At 35.9% G+C, this 19,110-nt stretch overlaps 2 protein-coding genes and 1 long non-coding RNA gene across 5 annotated transcripts; 2 read left to right on the top strand and 1 right to left on the bottom strand.

Annotated features, from left to right (window-relative positions):
- The first annotated feature begins 3,366 nt into the window (after positions 1-3,366).
- On the top strand, positions 3,367-6,543 carry LOC125223733 (putative B3 domain-containing protein At5g58280). Of its 3 annotated transcripts, none has more exons than XM_048127009.1 (8): positions 3,367-3,487; positions 4,570-4,650; positions 4,901-4,963; positions 5,153-5,245; positions 5,522-5,580; positions 5,666-5,825; positions 5,917-6,123; positions 6,203-6,543. In XM_048127009.1, exons 2-8 carry the CDS (start codon positions 4,573-4,575, stop codon positions 6,368-6,370), a joined length of 828 nt encoding a protein of 275 aa, XP_047982966.1. In that variant the 5' UTR covers positions 3,367-3,487; positions 4,570-4,572; the 3' UTR covers positions 6,371-6,543. The 3 variants fall into 3 exon arrangements, with proteins under 3 accessions (XP_047982966.1, XP_047982967.1, XP_047982968.1); XM_048127010.1 differs by having other exon boundaries at positions 3,465-3,481; XM_048127011.1 differs by lacking the exon at positions 3,367-3,487 and adding an exon at positions 3,502-3,519.
- Positions 6,544-7,401: 858 nt separating this feature from the next.
- On the top strand, positions 7,402-9,247 carry LOC125219577. The gene is made up of 2 exons (XR_007176167.1): positions 7,402-7,746; positions 8,783-9,247. It is a non-coding gene; the product is annotated as an uncharacterized LOC125219577 (long non-coding RNA).
- A 573-nt stretch (positions 9,248-9,820) lies between these two features.
- LOC125223201 (60S ribosomal protein L10) lies at positions 9,821-11,779 on the bottom strand. Its single transcript, XM_048126225.1, has 4 exons — positions 11,694-11,779; positions 10,305-10,806; positions 10,132-10,213; positions 9,821-10,045 (listed from the first exon to the last, which is right to left on the bottom strand). The coding sequence occupies exons 1-4, from the start codon at positions 11,701-11,703 to the stop codon at positions 9,980-9,982; spliced, it is 660 nt and encodes a 219-aa protein (XP_047982182.1). The 5' UTR covers positions 11,704-11,779; the 3' UTR covers positions 9,821-9,979.
- Between the last annotated feature and the right edge of the window lie 7,331 nt (positions 11,780-19,110).

The following is a 19,110-nucleotide window of genomic DNA, read 5'->3' as shown; positions in this document are numbered from 1 at the left end:
AACTGCGTCAAGAATTGAGTACAAAATGTCGACTGTGCCCTTTAACTGTTCAATTTCCACCCCCAAATTGAGTCACCCCTTCAAACAAAAAGGACATTTGATGCCCTAGCTCTGCATCAGCAGTGATAGCTGGAGAGTTCTTGGCCATCACTGGATCAGTAAAACTTCGGCGGTCTCACGGTTTGTCGAAGCTAAGTCCCCTTTTTTGTTGTTTTGTGTAGAAGCTTCCAAGCTCAAGTACTCCATGGTCGAGCTCGACAAGCTCAAAATCTACTGCCACAGCTTGAAATCCGAGCTCGAAAATGGCGGCACCTATTTTAACAATAAATCGATGAATTACAAGCAAATCAAAGTGGGGGATCAGTCTAAAGTGATCGAGTTTACCGCGGTGGGATTAGCGACAATGAGCATATTTTGAAGTTGGAGGGGTATACCGAGATGGGGATAATGAAGTAGTTTTTGTTTGTTGATACAATTAGCAATGGAAAGTAATGTCTGCTACATTTTCTTCATTTTTTTGCAAGGTTAAGACAAGTTTCATTCCAAACTGCTGGAATTTTTTCGTCGAAGCTAAACTCCCCTCTTCCGCATGGAATTTGGAAATCGGAATGGTGTTAGGGGCAATCTAGTCAGTTCAATTGAAAAAGCCAATTAAAAATTAATGCAAAAATCCACCAACTCAAAACTGAAGCTCATTTCTTACTCACTGAACAACCATGAAAGTTTTCAATTGTGTGGGCCCATCAGTTATAAATATGGCCTTGTTTCATTTCTGTTCAACTCATCTCTTACCTAGTGAACAGGCCCTTAAAATGTAAGATTTAAAATTTCACATAAATTTTTAATTTAAATTATTTTTTAGCAAAAATAAATTAAATTAAGGGTAATTTTGTGACAATTCTAATGAAATCATAATTGCATATTTTGTATGTTAAGTAAAGAGAATAAAGTAAGAGAGAGAAATAAAATAGAGATGAATGTGTTTCTATTTTTAGTAATGAATCATCTTGAATGAGACAAATTAAAAAGGAAAATGAGTCATTTTCAGTGGGAAAGAGGAGTATCAAAGATTAGAGAACCCTTGAGAACCCCATCATCTCCTTTATTTGCTTAATGGGCTCCCTATCCCCGTCATTTCCCTTTGGAAACCCTAACCCACCGCTATCACCACTCTTTCAACACCACATCTCACCTCCGTCACCACTCTCCCCACACTTTCAACCACCGACGACTCCATCGGTGGATTGGTCATTCTACCCAAGTTTGGGACAATTGAGACTTCGATCGCCATCCATCTGTCCCCAACCCTCATGTATCCGTGGGAGGACACTTACTCCATGTTCACTGCCACTCTAAGGCACAATGCTCTAGAAACCCTAGCATGTCGCCTCCACCCCTCTCTTCGTCGACCGATTGGTCATTCGACTCCACTTTGGAGTCAATTGAGACAACTAACGCGATCAAGCTGTCCCCAATCTCAATAGTCGTCCTTAAAAAAACACCGGCCGAAGGAGGGGGTGTGTACACCGAGGAAGATAAGCGTATCCTTCAGTTTCTAGCTATCCAATGTCCATGTGTTTTGCTACTCTTCTAATTTTGTGAGTATGCGTTTTGAATTTGTTATGCTTGGTATGATGGAATGGAATGAGGGTGGAATGGAATGGAGGTTTAAATGGAATGAAGATAGGAATGAAATGTCAATTTCCTTGGATTTCCTTTGCATTTTCATCCATTCACAAATTCATTCCATCACACCAAGCAAATGAATAGAATGAAAGTAGGAATCACATTGCATTCCATCATACCAAGAAGCCCCTTAGGATTTCTCAGGGATTTGGCCTTCGGTGGTCATCCCTATGAAAAGTACAGAGTATCCTTCCACTCATTTAACATGGGTGCTTTAGGAGAAAAACTACACGATTTTATTCTTCATTTACTGCTCAGGTTTAGATTATCCCTCTGCTCATCCTCCATTTCCAATTATGAAACGATTCTAAGGGGAATGCTAATTTGAATTTAATGAAATGGGCTTTTTATACTCTCTCTGTCCCATAATAGATGACATATTTGGAAAATGACACTAAATTTTAGAAAATGTTGTTTTGTGTGTTAGGTGGAGAGAAAATAGTAGTACTATATTTATATTAATGTGAGAGAAAGTTTTTTTCACAAAAGAAAATGTGACATCTTTTCTGAGACAAACTAAAAAGGAAAGTGTCACGTATACTATAGGACGAAGGGAGTATTGCTTTAATGCTAGTGGTAGTTCTGTGTAAAATGCAAATGATAGAATGTATTTATTGGGAGTTTAGAAATTTAAATTTCTCTCTTAGAATCTTTAAGAGGGAAATTTGAAATATGTATTCACTATTCCCTCATTTTTTTTAGTTATGGAATGAATGAAGATTTTCTCTAGAACTTATCCATTTCAGTTTATTCAAATGATTTTTAATGTTAATCTTTCAAAACCTAAAAAAAATTCAAAACAAATTTGAATTATAAAAAAACGTAAACTAAAAACTTAAATATAAAAAGAGAAAATTAACCCTAAAAATGTATATTTGTGGTTCCCAAATTGTACTACCACACTTAATGATTATATACTGAAACAATTTCTTAAAACATAGGATTCAACTGGGACTCCAAATGGGAGGAGTATTAGATACTCTTATGTCCTACTCCCTCCGTCCCGCTTAAGATGACATGTTTTTCTTTTTAGTGTGTCCCAACTAAGATGACACATTTCCTTTTTTGGTAACTTTCTCTCTCTAATTAATACACTCAACCACTTTTTCTCACTCCTATTAAAATATCATTCTTTCTTTATCTCTCTACTTTAATACTTACACCCACCTTCTCTCTCTCCAATTAAACACTTTTAACCAATAACTCCTAAAATCCCGTGCCGGCTAAGCAATGTGTCATCTTAGCCGGGATGGAGGGAGTATTAAAAATGAAACAGCTTCCTTTTTGGGTTGTCATTTTAAAAACGAAACATATCCTACAATGGAAGAAGCAACATCCTTTTTATTTTTCATCTCTATAAAATAACATTACATAAAATTCTGTGCCGAGAGCCAAATATTTCATATTTATTAGGATAGAGGGAGACAACTGACAAGCAAGAATGATATGACTCAATAGTGAAAATGATAGTGTAGAGTGGGTCTCATAGAGAGAAAAGAGTTTTCAAAATTAAAAGTGTATTTTCTTGTGGGACGGAGGAAGTAATTTGTAATGTATAATATTTAATTATAGTAAAAAAATTTTAAAAAAAATTACTAGCAAAAGTAAAAATATGCATGACAAAAACCATTTTCTATTTAGGTAGTCCCTTTATCAAGTTGATCTGGGCTTGACCCAACCCATTTAACGAACTCCACTGAGTTGCGACAAAGGCCTTTTCAAATTTCAAATAGTGGAGTACTTCCATTCCCTCTCTCCGCCTCGGCTCCCTCTCTCTCTCTCCGCTGATTTATCCGTCAGTGTAAATGATCTTCCTTTGATTCCGCTTTCAACGTCAATATCTCTCTGTTTAATGTTTATGTTATTTAAATTTGAACTCGAAATCTATTAATACACTTCGTAATCATATTATTGCGTATCGAGATGTTTTCGATTCTTTTACTGACTTTGACTCGTTTTGTGGAGTATGTGTTTATAACTACATTTTGGTAGATTTCCGTCGCAGCTTGTGAAATCTAATCACCCCTCGTGTTTTGTAAAATGAAGAATTTCATCTTCTTAAATCGATGGTGCAAACCAAATTGATTCGACTCTAGAAGATAAAATGTCGACTTGCTCTTCTAAAGATGTACAATTTGCATTGTCAATCTCAAATTACGCCTATTTTTGAAGCTTTCACGAAATAAAAGTTTTAATTTTTTTTAATAGTAACAGGGATTTTGAGAGGAGAAAATGTAAATGATATTTTCTCCTTGTTTTTTTCCCCTAGTAGAGAGGGCTTCTGCCAATTGTAGGTGCAAATGTTGGTATTACTTTCAGGAGGTTTTGTTTGAATTGGTAATGTATAATGATGTTATGCGCCATTGATTCTAACTTCTAACTGCATGTCAATGTCCTTTATAAGTGTATGTTAACAGACTTACATTATTAAGATCCTATTTAGTTACGATACGATTAAATTTCCAGCAACAGCTAGTGACACATTGTTCGTGTGATCTACCTGTTGTTTTCTAATTCTTGAGGCTAGTTGGTCCTGTTATTTTGTACCCAATTATACTGATATTACTAATGATTTGGAGCTTGTCTGGCTGTATGAGTGATGCCACGCTCGCTCTGTATGAATACGTCTTTTAGATGTTTGGTGATTCTATTATTGTTACAGCTCTGTAGTCTGCACAGAGAAACAAAAAGAACATAGAAAACAGACTAAACTTGATTGCTGAATCCTTTTAATGAGTGATTTTAATGACGTGTACAAAGGGCACAATGAATTTAACTGAGGTGATATTGAAGATTATAGCATATGTTAATTGTATCTTGTGTTTGAACTGATACCCGAGATAAATATTTTGTCATAATTCAGGTGCTTTCCTGTTGGTTTAGGTAATGGTGGAAAATCAAAGTGGCAACACTTATGAAGATGCTAGGAAGCAGAGGCTGATAGAAAATAAAAAGAGATTTGAGGTAATAATTTGCTTAGTTTAAAATGCTACGGGAATTTCTGTTGAATAATAAACCAATATTAGCAATTGGTTTGTAGATGAGTACCTCTTTTGTCGCTAGGCTAAAGATTCTTCTTCCTACAAAAGTTTACTGGTGGCTGAAAATCTCTATATTTCAATTGTAGTTCCTAGTTACTTCAAGGAGCAGTTATGAGAATTTGTGCATTTGTCAAAAGTCGATGTTGTTGGAAAACATTCTTTTTCTTTTACAGGATTTGGGATTAGTGAAGTTGTCTAAATGCCTCACAGATGTAACCAAGTCAGTGAAACCCCAGGTGATAAAATTTTCCTGTATTCATATGACGAAATTTTGTGTCTTGATTTTTTGTGTGTTTTATAGCATTTAGTATAATTATGTTCCACATATGAAGTTGTCTAAATTCCTCACAGATATAAATAACCAAGTCATTCATATTGATATTTTAGCATTTAGTATAATTATGTTCTATATTTCTCATATGCAGAACAGGCAAGTTCGTTTGAAACAAACAGCGACTTTCTCAGCAGAACCAAGGCGCTCATCACGTGCTCGAAATCAAGTTTCATATTGTGATGATGTAAGGCTTAAGGCTTTTAAACTGACCATGTTAGCTACTTCACTGAAATTGAAAAGGTCAACATTCACAATGTGATCAGTCCAGTGGAAGTTTTCTATGTTGGTTGTTGATTTAGTGTTGTGAAAGTATTATCAAAACAAGGAAATCAATTTAAATATGTATTGATCTATGTTGATTATCAATTTTTCTGTGTAAAGGAGATTCATTTTCTACTGTCTCATTGGACTTGATTTCCTTCATTTATGGACACACAGTGGTAACTAATCATCATTGCAGGTTGATGCCGAGCTTCCTGCAGTTCGTAAGAGCTCAAAGTTTAATTCTTCATGGACAAGGTTACATGTTTGTACTTACTACTGCACAGCATTCAATCATAAAAATAAATTATTGCATATGAAATTGATAGTTCTAGAATGATAGATACCTTGCCAGACCAGCTGAAGAAGTTAAAGCCGCATCATATGAGGAAAGAGCTCGAGCTTTTAATTGTGCAGATAAGATCAGAAGCAACCTACAAACTGGCAATCCATCCTTCGTCAAATCAATGGTCCGATCTCATGTATACAGTTGTTTCTGGTTGGTAAGTCCCGAATAACTACGCATTTGCAAAATCTTCGAAACAGCTCAAGTTCAAGTTGAGATGGAGATGTTATGATTTATCTTGTGAGTAGGGGCTTCCGAGTAAATTTTGTGAAGAACACCTTCCCAAAGAGACAGTGGATATGGTGTTAGAGAACGAGGAAGGCTCCGAATATGGAGCCGTTTTCATTGGCAAGAAAGCGGGGCTTAGCGGTGGATGGAGAGCATTTGCACTCGATCATAAACTGGACGATGGCGATGCTTTAGTCTTTGAATTGATTGAGCAAACAAGATTCAAGGTAGTTTATGCATGATGTATGATTTTGAATGATGCATCAAGTTTTGGTAACAAAGTGTGTATTGTTTCTTCTTCTGCAGGTTTACATAGTTAGAGCAGTGGAGTGCCAAAATGGAAATGCTAGTGTCGATGCATCGGATGCTGACGAAAAACCAAAGAAGAAGAGAAAGACGGAAGACAGCGACCAGACGGAGAAACTGGAAGTGGTCTCAGCAACAAGGAGAAGTTTGAGAAAGAAAGGCAAGTGAATTTGGGAGATTATGAGGTTCTCATTCATAGTATATAAATTAATGGGAGCTTAAGAGATTTGGTTGAGATGAGCCATTTTGTGAATGTACTGTATGTCACAGCTTTGAACATCATATGTGTGTTCCCAGTTCGTTCTGCTTTCTTAATATATTTTGTCAACAAAATTTTACCACATCAAATCTAGTTAGTGGTTCAACTTGCAAAGATCAAGAAACAACTCTTTCATGAACCAAGAAATTTACAACCGATCATATTGCCAGGTAATTACTGTTACATACAAAATACTTCATCAATGTTTTAATTTAGTACAAAAAATTTTATATTTATATATTCTAAATTGATGCATTTCGTCAAATCTTATCTAACTCCCGTTACTTTTTTTTTTCATTTGCTTCCTACTTCTCTTTTTTTTTTTTTTTTGCTTCCTACTTGCTTTTTTTTCAATCTAATTCAATAAGAAGATAGTAAACGATGATTTTGTTGCTTAGCTTGGTTGCATTTAGTTAGATACTCGTAAATTTATTCCTAATTTCTTGATAAGATGGTTGTCATAAAAATTTCTTAAGATGAACATGTAATTTATAGTTGTATTTCTAGTTGGAATCTAGAATAATTTTGTATAAGTGATTATTATAAAGAAATTTTGTATAAATGATAATTATATCAGTTTTTTAACATTTTAGATATAATTTGGGAGTGAGTAAGATAAAAAAACGAAGACAAGTATCGATGTTAGATGAAATTTGACGGAATGTATCAATTTGGAACATCAAGTAAACTTCCTGTATAAAATATGTAAACTTAAAATTTTTTTGTATTAAATTTAAATATTTATTTGAACATTTTGTATGTGTCATGTCAGATATTATCAGTCATAACACCAACAACTTTTCCAAAAAATCCCAGCTATAGTTCTTTTATTTTAAATTCATCATTTTTTTATCGTACAATTAAATATATTTATTTAAATTGAGATATTTATAAAATGGAAATGTATAACAAATTTTTCAACAAATGAATTATAGATTGGTTGTGTTTGGTAAATGGAATTCAACTCATGGAATTGGAATTGGAGGCTCCAATTCCAGTTTTATTGTTTGGTACTAGAAAAAAAAGTGGATTTGAAATTGAATTGTAATTCCAAAATTTTGAATTCCATGATTTCAATTCCAAACTTTTAGATGAAGAATTCCAAATCCAACATCTCAATTTCGCAGGTCAAATTATAAATTCGCGGATCCTAACCGGGTCAAAACAAAAAAACGGGTCAATCCAATTTCACTCTCCCATTCACGCTCTTCTCTCTCTCTCTCTGCGTGATGGGAACCCAAATCTCTCGTTCTCTGGAGAGCTTCCTTCATCAACAATCAATCAGGTATTATTCGTCATCGAAAATTTGTTCTTCTTAATACCATCTTGTGTTGTGCTTGATTTTGTTTCAATTTTGCCAATTTTTTTAAATCTCCATTTTTGCAGATCTGTCAATTTTTTTATTCAAATTGATTGTAGTTGTTAGCTAGGGTTTATTTGTTTAATTGCTTGGGATTTGAGGGTTTGAGTGTTTTGTTAGCTATAATTTGATTGCCACATGCTTTGAAAGTAATGTTACTTACTCACTCCCACTTTCCTTCATCTCACCTCCAGAAATTGCAAAATTGCAAAAACCATCTTCCCAAACCAATGTCCTAATCCAACAAAATCCATCACCACTAATCCAACAAAACCCAAAAACTATCTTCCCAAACTCTTTGCTATTTCTAGTCTAGCAGCATATAGAGGATTTGTATAGCACTCTGCCCAAGCTTTATTTTGAAATGGTTAAAGAGCAGTAGCTATTGCTCTGTTATTGTTATCCCTTTGTTGCTGCTCTTTTCCTGTGCAAAAAATGAGTTTAAGTTTACATTACAGATTATATCTAAAATGAATCTGATTGTTGTGTTGGTCTTTGTTTGGGTGTCTTTAATGGTAACTTATTTGCTTATATCATTTGTGATTTTTGAACAATAAGATAAGAGTCTCTAGTTATAACTTAATTTGTAGCAGCCCATTGTTATTGTTATCTCTAGTTGTTTTGTAGAGATCGTGAACCCTTCACATGCATTATATGACTAGAAATGATTATGTGAAGTTTGTTTGGTATGTTAAGTGTTGTAGTTATAGTAGCAACTAGCAAGTTCAAATGCCTAAAATAGTTTGAGTATCATTACCTGTGGTTGAAACTTGAAATGCTATAACCTGCCTTTGCTGTTTAAGTTTTGTTCAGTAAGTAGCTCAACTTACTTTTAGTGTCCAAATATATTTTGGTATCAAAGAATGAAATCCATTCCTTTTAGAAATGTTATATTTCTTGATGTACAGCTGCGGATACATGATTTATATTGTGATTGAATATGCTTATTATTGTTTTGAAGGCATATTCAAAAATTGGACCTTATAGTAGAAAAATTGTGATAGAAAATTGGGAAGATATATATGCTCTTTTCTCTCAAGATCGTGCTGACGGGCAAGGTGCAAAAACACATCAGGCAGGATGATCAAAACATGATTAATATGGTGCAGATTATGGATTGGGGGGCAGTTAAGTATGAATGCATTCATACATACTTTCATGGAGCAGTTAATATTTGTAAGTTAAAGATAAGGAGGAATCAAGCTGGGCTTCTCAATGTCTAAGGCTAAGATGGACATTTTGTGGATATGTTTAACACATACTTACACACCATTAGCAATTTGTAATTTTCTGTTTATTTTCCAACTATTCTCCAACTAAGGAGAAAATACAAAGTTGGAAGTTTTATCAAACATGTGTGAATGCTTTGTATGTAGTTTACTCCACATATTCTGGTTTAATTATAGAAGTTTCAGTTTGTTTGCTACTCGATGTTGTGTGTGCGTACCAATTCTAAATCAATGTCAATTATTTGACATATCAAACAAAGGTTTTGAAATTATAATAAAATTCTATATCAATAATGCTATACCAAACAAAGGATTTGGAATTGAATTATAATTCTATGTCAATTCTTTAATTATACCAAACAAAGGATTTGGAATTGAATTGCCATCCAATTCAATTCTATAGAATTCCAATTCCAATTCAATTCCAATTTCGCATACCAAACAGAGCCAATAAGTTTTAGATAAAATCTTCTCAAATCTAATCATTGTCTAGTTTCTTCTTCCATCCGCCGTCGCCCAGGGATCTTCAGAAATGCTAGAAATTGTTTTCAGGAAAAATCTTCTCAAGTCTAATCATTGTCTAGTTCTAGAAATGCTAGAACTACACCAGCGAAGAGGTGGGGTTGAGCTAACAAAGTGTTTGGTTTTGTTTTCAAGATTTCTAGCCAAGTGCTGGGGTTGAGTTAACAAGATTTTGTTGAATAACATGGTTTGAATTGTATCAAAAAAAATAACCCTAAATCAAGGAAACCTAAAGGACAACAAAAAGCTCAACATAAATCTACTCATCATAGAATAAGAACAAAATACTGATCTGATAATAGTTCCAAAACGAGTAATCAAAAAATATTACATGAAAAAAGAAGTTGAAAGTAGCTCAAACGAAATGCCTCAACACAATATTTTGATAGCTATCTATCTTAAGCAGCTTAAACAGCTGTCAAAAACGCACTTCCTGGCTTCCGGTTAGCCAATATCCCATGACAACCCAACAGCTGCAAAAAAACATTCCCAAATTGAGTAACACAAAATAAGTTCATAAACGTCTATGAATAAGAGTTGGAATTTTCAAAATACAAACCTTGGCATTGACACCATCTGGTTGAATTCTGTTCTCTGATTTCCACCTCACGTAATCACTACGGTTGAATTTAGTGAAGCCCCTAAATTTTATACAAGCAAAACATACGCACATTAGAGGATGGTCACGAAGCATCAAATTATGAAGTTTTAAAAAGGCAATACAAGTTATACCACTTCCTGCTGACAATGATCTTCTGACGCCCTGGGAACTTGAACTTAGCACGACGCAGAGCCTCTTGGGCGTGCTGGCTGTTGTTATCCTTGCAACGGACAGAGAGGAGAACCTGCCCGATGGCCACACGAGCACACACACCCTGAGGCTTGCCAAAAGCACCCCTCATACCAGTTTGGAGCCTATCAGCTCCAGCGCACGACAACATCTTGTTGATACGCAGCACATGGAAGGGATGCACCCTGACCCTCAAGTGGAAGGCATCCTTTCCAGCAAACTTGGTCATGTACTTGTTGCAGGCGATACGGGCAGCTTCAAGTGCCTCACTGGACACATTCTCCTTCTCCCAACTGACCAAGTGGACACAGAATGGGAATTCATCCACACCCTTCCTCTTCATACCCACATCATAGATCCTGATCTTTGGATCAGGCACACCACGACAAAACCGAGATTTTGGGTAGGGCTTGTTCTTGATTTGGCGATAACACCTTGCAGGCCCTACAAAGCAAGAATATACACATTACAAAAACATATAAAATCATCCTAAAAATGGAATTTAGCAGAGCAATTCATGCAATATCCCAACAAAAGGAAAATATCAAATATCAATACAACTATAATAAAATTGGGAAAAGGTATGCACATGTGGTAATACAAATTCAAACTAAACTTTCATGATGGCGAATCAGATAATTATAAAGGGAGAATGCAAAGCAGGGAAGCAGGTCTACAAAAAGTTCCCCAGATTAGAAAGCACTAGAGCATTGCCCTCTCCCAACCCAACCCCTCTAAGGCTCTGGCCATCTCTTTACACACAATGAGAGTTCTAACCAGCCACCCATCTCCAATCAATTACCACTATTCATTGTTTTCACTTCAAATAATTGTAAATTTAATATTCACAACAGTATAAAAACGAATTCATATAATTAAATTTCATAAAAAAAATACAAATCCTAAAAAAACAATAGAAGTCCTAAATAATTAAAATTTACAACTAAAATTATTTTTAAGAAAATTATTTTTTTCATTCATATAATAATAATAATAAATCAATTTTAAAAAAACACTCAACCCCCAATCCCCTTCTTCGGTACTGAAATGGATCGGGCCAACAGCGCAGCAACTCCCAACCCTCCCAATTGGTGATTCTCTAAGTTAACAAAATTAATTCACGATACGCTAACCCAAAACTCAGGATATATTACATGCTCCTATTCATCAACAAAAGCAATCATTTTTTCAGACTAGCGGTACAAATATTTCAGAATCCAAAATCCTTAACAAATCTCCGTGACAGTTATCATGAGGAAATATAGCAAATTTGCGGAATTGACAAGTATAATCTAGTGCAGAAGGCCCCAATATCTAAGAAAAAAACTTACTTCTTCCCATGGCGATTTGTGTGTAGTTGCAAAATGAGAAAATTAGGTTTTGGGAGAGAAAATGTTTGATTTATAGGTAATGGTTGATTGTGGGCTTACGCATGGGCTTATGTCATCTATACAATTAACCGAGTCCAGAAGCTTCCTGGATTTGACTTTCTTGGGCTATATTTCAACATCCCAATACTACATTAATTCAATCACGCGGGCACTGCGTGGTCAGCCACACAATGTCCTTTTCGTAAATATTTAAAGACAAAATTTGCATAAGCACTTCAAAATACATTTGTCTTTGCAAATTTATTCAAAATTAGTACCCTCAATCTCAATTAAGTTGAGTCATATTTCTCTTTTAGATGATGGTTTAACTAAGTTGAGTCATGTATTTTTTGATAAAAAACAAAATATTCTATTACTCTTATTTTATTCATTACCTACTTTATTCCTCTTTTCTATTTTCAACACAATTTCTTAATCTCCGTATTTAAAAGTTTTGACTCAACTTAGTTAGGACGGTGAAATAATAGTTAGTGCTAAGACGATTTTACTTAATAACCCTTTTCCCAATTTTTTACTTCATATTTAAATTTACAATATTCTCACTCTACTAAGAATTATGCACAATCTTCCAAAGGTTAAAACAAATTACTCTCTTCGTTCCAAGGAAGATGACTTCTTCCTTGGGCGGAATGAGATTTTATATAGTTTTATTATGTATTAATCGAAGAGAATAAAGTAAGAGAGATAGAATAAAATAGAGATTAATGAATTTCTATTTTAGTAATTGATCATCTTTGATGGGACAAATTAAAAGAGAAAGTGAGTCATCTTCAGTGATACGGAGGGAGTAGTATATAATGTATAATTCGTTTTTCATGTTTTTCGAGTAAAGGTGTAGAGTTAATAAGAAAATCAATTTAAGTGGGTGATAGCCATAAAAAATTAAGTATACACGCATTTTTTATTTTATTATAACTAACAATCCTATGAACTATTTAATAATAAAATAATAAATTGAGAATGACTATCATGAATTAATTTATTTTTTAATATTATATATCATGTATAATTTGTTTCAAGATTCTTGCATAAAGATGCAGCGTTTATAAGGAAATCGACTATTATCCATTTGATTTATATTCAATATTATAATCCTATCTAATTTCATTTTAAGATTTTGCATAAGGAAATGATCACCAATTATTCGGTGATATCACTAAAAAATAAGTATGTATATATGTAGTCACTTTTATAGTTTACAATACTAAGAAATACATTTAAAATTAAAATTTGGGTGTGAATGACTATATCATTTTAATTTTTTACCATTGTATATCATGAAATATCTAATTTCATTTCATGAATTTTACGTGAATGTAGAGTATACAAACAAAATAGACTTAATAATTATCAATTAATTGAGTGATAAAACTGAGAAATTAATATATATATATATATAGTCATTTATAATTTATAATATTATTAATAATAAAATAATTAGATGTGATGACTATTATCATTTTCATTTATTTTTGATTAAAAATAAAACATTCAATTACTCTTATTTTATCCAAATACCTACTTTATTCCTCTTTTCTATTTTCAACACAATTTCTTAATCTCCGTATTTAAAAGTTTTGACTCAACTTAGTTGGGACGATGAAAATAATAGTCAGTGCTAAGATGATTTACTTAATAACCCTTTTCCCAATTTTTACTTTATATTTAAAGTTACAATTTTCTCACTCTGCTAAGAATCATGCACAATCTTCCAAACGTTAAAACAAATTACTCTCTTCGTTGCAAGGAAGATGACCTCTTTCTTGGGCGGAACGAGAATTTATGTAATGCGTTAGAAAAATTCTACAACAAATTCCCACAAAAAGATGCGTTAGAAACATAAATAATGCACTGTTATCTGAATGTAATGCAGCTTAATGGAATACCCTCAAACACGCACCAGAAGGGTGGGTGTTTTCCCATATTTTGCCTTGAACGATTTGTGGGAGTCTGCCAATGTGTGGTCGATGATGTTCATGTTGCCATCTGGCAGATCGAAACACATCACGTACTGATGTGTAAAACCCCAAACCGGGAAGAAAAACTATACAATTGAAATTACGTTAATGTATGTACATCAGATGGGTTAAGCGTAATAGAATTTACCATGTCAAAGTTCTCCCATTTAAAGATTCCCGTTCCAAGTACATCATCGAACAACCGAGTCCAGAATGTCTCCCTCAACTGGTCCTCTGACCATTCAGCCGGGGTATCAATCACGGTGTGTCTCTACAGTGTAATGTGGTAAACAAGTTAATTATTTATAATTGCAATACTAAATAGCAACCAAGCAACAAGGTGTTTCACTAACGCATGGTTTTGTCGAGAAGAAGACCCTAGCAACTGTTTCCGGAGCCTTGAGCTTCTCCATGTTATTCAAGTAGGCGCTCCAAGTGTCTACAATGGCTGGACTCACGCTCTTGAACGGCGCCAGCGACGCGAATTCAAGTTGCACTGTCTTCTTGATACAATCGTCTATGTAGACAACCGTCTCCCTGCACAATAATAAAGTGTGCATAAGTAACCCATTTCCCAGCAAATAGTCGAGCAAAACTATAAAACTTACTTATTCACTTCCGTTGTGCTCAGTACCCAATAGTATAGCGACTTGTCCGGATAGTTTGGCTTCGCCGTTAGTGTAACCGCCCGGTTGTTGAATGGAGAACGGGCAGCCAGACTGGCTTTCTTGAAACGGGATGATGCCAGCTTCCTAGGATCCTGCAATAATAGGTGATACGGTTAATACAATTCAGCCGCAACCCCACATATTAAATACAACATACCTCATGTCCAGTCACTTCAAAATCACCATCTGGAATGTCCAAGCTCGACAAAGCAACACCCTTTCCCTTTCCATCAACAACCTTTGCAGCAAAACCTTCAGATTTGTTTGGTTTTTCCAAGCCAGACACAGCAACACCCTTTCCCTTTCCGGCACCCACCTTTCCAGCACCCACCTTTCCAGCAAGACCTTCAGGTTCGTTTGGTTTTTCCCCAACACCAATCTCAATACCCTTTTCAGTAGCTGGGCCAATTTTCTACATGGACAAAAGTAAGGTTCCATTTAATGCATAATAAGTACTGTATAATTAAAAAAACCTAAATAATGTGCACTACCAACAACATTTAATGCATACAAACAACCATATTGTTATGCTTAATACAAGCTATATAATGCAAGCAATTAATATTTTTGAGAACTCCAACATAATACTTTTAATGACTAAACTGTTGAATACAATGCACGCAACCTGTCAAATAATGAACAACATAACAACTAGTTGTAATTCATAATATTTATTAAAGGAATTACTTTTGTATGGGCCCCCCCTTTTTCCCTCCCCCCCTTTACGATCTAATCCATCGAGGGAATCTCCCGCCCAGGTTTTTTTTCCCCCGCCCTGGCCTTGTTTTTTCTATATCTGCTTCCTCCTTCACTTTCATTTAACCCAAACTGTACACAATGGCCAGTTAAGTTTTTTAAAAAAGGAAGAGTACACATTAATGATGTAATTTTCTCCCCCTTGTTGATTTCCCCCACCGGGCTCCGGATGTCGCCGATCCACCAAAAATTGGCTTGTCCCCCGACCAAGTAAAAAAGGGGAATTATGATTTAATAAAGCAAAAACCTTATACAAGGGGAAAACTTTAAAAAAATTAGCATCGCCTTATTTTCACCTCCAACACCATTCCCCCCGTCTCCAAAGTTTTTTCCCTTTCCCCCCACAACAACCCTCCCCGTTTTCTCGGAGGGCGGACACTCAAAGCCATCCAAACAACGATGGCCTATCAAATCCTCCTTTTTTTTCTTTTTGTCGTAGCCGCATCATCTTCTCCATTTCGAATCCCCCCCGGGTGATTTCCTCCTTTCTTTTGTGTTGTTTGTAAATTTCCTCATCTTCCACAAAGCCATTTTCCCACCCCTAACAATTTCCTCAATCCGACCCCTCAATCAAGCACCCATCGCGCCTTACAGACCCAAAATCGTCACTCTAAAATAGCTGTCCCTAAAGAACTCAAGCACAAAACATTTTTGAGTCTTTTCCTTGTACCCGGGGATCCACAAACCCCCCCTTTCCAGCCGTCCACCCTCCGTTCCTCGGGTTTAAGATCGATGTTTGTCAATGCGGCCCCAACCTCCGCCCCGCCCGATCAAGCCCCAAATCCTCCCTTTTTTTTTGGGGCCCTCCAACCCTTTATGTGGGGCCGCAGGACTCGCCCTCGGGAACCCCCCGGCCCGTCGCGCCGACAACAACCAAGCAATGTCAAATATTAAGGCGCCGCACAAAACAATGCACAAAAAAAGGCTTTATAATGCAACAAATGGGGTTTTTAAGCAAAAAAAAAAGATTTTTCAACTATAATGCCGCCTATTACATACCAAAAGAAAATGGATTAGTCCGGGGAAGTACGGGTTTTCCCCGCCCGGGCCCGGGTAAGTGCTTTAACGGAAAGACGTAACCACACCAAATTTATGTCACCCATACCTCCCATCGTCATAAAGTATAGTATCTTTTCTTGATGCCCCGCGAGTTCCCTAAGGGATTTCAGTAAGAACATGAATAAAACTAAGCCACCACCATCGTTTTATCCTTAATCATATTCGCAACATCCCCGCTTCCCCAAGAGACTTTTACACCGCGCGCAACCATAGGTTAACTCAGTTGGATATTCCTTTTGAATCGGGTCCTCTTCGGAAGCCCAAAGTCGGTGGACATCCTCCTCATCTAAAGGCCCCCACCGATAATGGAATCTCCAAGGCAAATTTAACGACTTCCAGGAAAACCAGGAACCCCGGATCTCCCCCCATGTTGAACTCGGGGCAACGGAATCCGGGCCCATCACGGGCCCCTTCGTCGGGAGTCGGGTTTTTTTATAAAGAAATGAACTCGGGGGGGTTTATTGGGGCAAAGGGGGCCTTTTCTTTCCCCGGGTTTCTTTTTCTCCACGCCCTTTATTGGGAACTTGTTGCCTTCTTTCGTCTAACCTTTCCAAGTGTCCCAGCTAATGCTATGGGAATAACATCGTCACGTTAAACTCGGGGCCCACGGGCTTAAACCGTCGCAAGTAAAACCAGGTTTTGAACAAATAATCTATTTGTTTTGAAGAATATACTCTATTTACCAATCAAGCAAGATGAATGACAAACCCAAACATACAACTACTTTCTAAAAGGGTGATCCAACAATTCATGCCAAAATCCCACATAACAAAAATGCCAAATAATCTATGCTTTCCAGTAATCGTGACATCATTTATCTCACGAACAAGATGTAATGAAAACCCAAACATACTAATCACCACTTTCTGGGAGCATCCAACAACTTCATGCCAAACTCCCACATAACAAAAATGCAAAATAATCTATGCTTTCAAGAATGCATGACATCTATTTACCAATGCACATAACCGAAGATGTAATGTACAAACCCGACATACAATCCACTTGCTAAAGGGGTGCATCCAACAACTTCATCCCAAAATCCCACATATAAAAAATGAACAATAATCACAAAAATGATGGAATGATGCATAACCTTCACGGTTGGCGGGGTTTTTGTAGCGTTTTTATCATTCTAAATCCGCTAGAGGGCCCAAAATCTTTGTTTTCAACCATAATCGTGTGGTATCACCCAAAAAAAAGAAAAGTGTACATATTGGGGGAACCAAAAATACATTAAATAGAATGCTCACAATACCAACTTCTCCAACAAAAAAAAAACAACTTTTGTGCATTACACCAAGGAAAGTAAACCCTGCAAAACCCGATCCCAAAAGGGTAATTTTAAGAAGGATGAACAAAAACCCCAACTCTAATGACCGAATTTCTTTTTTCCAACAAAATCGAGCAAAATAATTTTGTGCATTATTTCGATTATAAAGTATAAATCGATGTTTAGGAGTGTTTTTCGATCCCAAACAAAAAAAAAACCCCCTTTTTTTTTCAAAAACGACTTTTGGCCGGGAAATGATTTCCGGAATGCCGACCCACGTAGATTTCCCCGGCGGGGAAAGGTGAGGGCAAAAATTTCCGGCGGGGAAGGTCGCCGACGGAGCCCCGGGGGGCTGGGTTTGTTATTTGGGGAAATTTTGGGAGAAATGTTGATGGGGTGGGGGAGAGAGGGTTTAGGGGTTGGGGATCTGAAAAGCATGTTTGAGGTTTTGCTCGAATAGAATCTTCGATACGTAAAACTCTATAATCCACTTTTAACCCGATTCGATTTTTCGGAAAATTTTGCACAATAGAATCCTATTATTATTACATTGTGTTTGCTTGTGCATTTATAAGATGTTTTACAAACATTTAAATGCGAAGAAAAAAAGTCTAAGTCTTTTGCTTAGAGACCCTGGGGGGTCCACTTTAAGGTAACACGGGCGATCTATCAAACTTTGCAAAAAAAAAAGAAGAATTTCACAACCCAAAGGGTTTGGCTCCTTCGTGAAAGGTTTAATGTCACCCCCATATTTCTGCCTTTACCGAAATAATTTGACATTGGGGGATAACCAACGGATCAAAGCAAAAACGTGCTTTATTATCTCGTGGTCTTGATAAAATATTATTTCTTTAAATTTCATATGTTAGTTGACTACGGATTGAATGCACTCTTTGACTTATCAAATGGGCGGGGTTTTTGCAACCCAAAAATCCCGATATATGGGTAGTGGTGAAATACAGGGTGCTGGATTCAAGTTAAACGGCCCAGGGGGTCTCTTTGATAATGTCCTCAAGAGGAGCTAACAAGGTTTTATTATTCAAAAAATTTAGTTTTTTTACTCTAGAATAATAAATAAATGATTCTTGCTAAGTCCACTCTTGGGAAATTTAAAAATATTAATTAATTGTCCCTAAAGGAATTAATTTAAATTTAAAGGACATTTATATCTTAAGGGGGGAAATAAATAATAAAAGTGGGAAAAAAATTTTTTGTAATTTTCATTTGAGGGAATTCAATATTACTTCAAAAAGGGCCGTTTTTCCAATATAAGCTTTATTAAATTGGGTTAAATTTTTTTAGTAAAAAAAATTCGACCCCTATCCCAAAAACCCTTTAATCCCCCTTGGGCCCCAAAAGGAACTTAAATATAAAAGGGGAATAAAGAGCAAAAATTTTCACAATTTTCATTAGTTTTTGAAAATATCCCATCAGGAGGAATTTTCGAATTCTCTCCTTTTTCCCAAAGGATTTCTTTGCTTCTTTATTCAGCCCGATTTTGAAAGTACCCCCACCCCCATATCGAATGCCCGGGGAACCCAAGATCCGTGGTCTAGTATTTAAGATCATCACGTGAGAAGGCGGGGCCAAGCCCATTCTTTTAGAATCAAAATCGGGAACTCTCCGTAAATTCATGTTTTAGG

Source organism: Salvia hispanica, chromosome 4, assembly GCF_023119035.1.
Source record: "Salvia hispanica cultivar TCC Black 2014 chromosome 4, UniMelb_Shisp_WGS_1.0, whole genome shotgun sequence".
NCBI classification, from domain to species: domain Eukaryota; kingdom Viridiplantae; phylum Streptophyta; class Magnoliopsida; order Lamiales; family Lamiaceae; genus Salvia; species Salvia hispanica.
This window is presented reverse-complemented; position numbering and strand designations above follow the sequence as displayed.

Coding starts and splice junctions, on each gene's coding strand:
- LOC125223733 (XM_048127009.1), top strand. CDS start 4,573: ATGGTGGAAAATCAAAGTGGCAACACTTATGAAGATGCTAGGAAGCAG. Junction 5,246..5,521: donor AAGTTTCATATTGTGATGAT/GTAAGGCTTAAG, acceptor TCATCATTGCAG/GTTGATGCCGAGCTTCCTGC. Junction 6,124..6,202: donor TTGAGCAAACAAGATTCAAG/GTAGTTTATGCA, acceptor CTTCTTCTGCAG/GTTTACATAGTTAGAGCAGT.
- LOC125223201 (XM_048126225.1), bottom strand. Junction 10,214..10,304: donor ATCATTGTCAGCAGGAAGTG/GTATAACTTGTA, acceptor TATAAAATTTAG/GGGCTTCACTAAATTCAACC. Junction 10,046..10,131: donor CAGATGGTGTCAATGCCAAG/GTTTGTATTTTG, acceptor GTTTTTTTGCAG/CTGTTGGGTTGTCATGGGAT.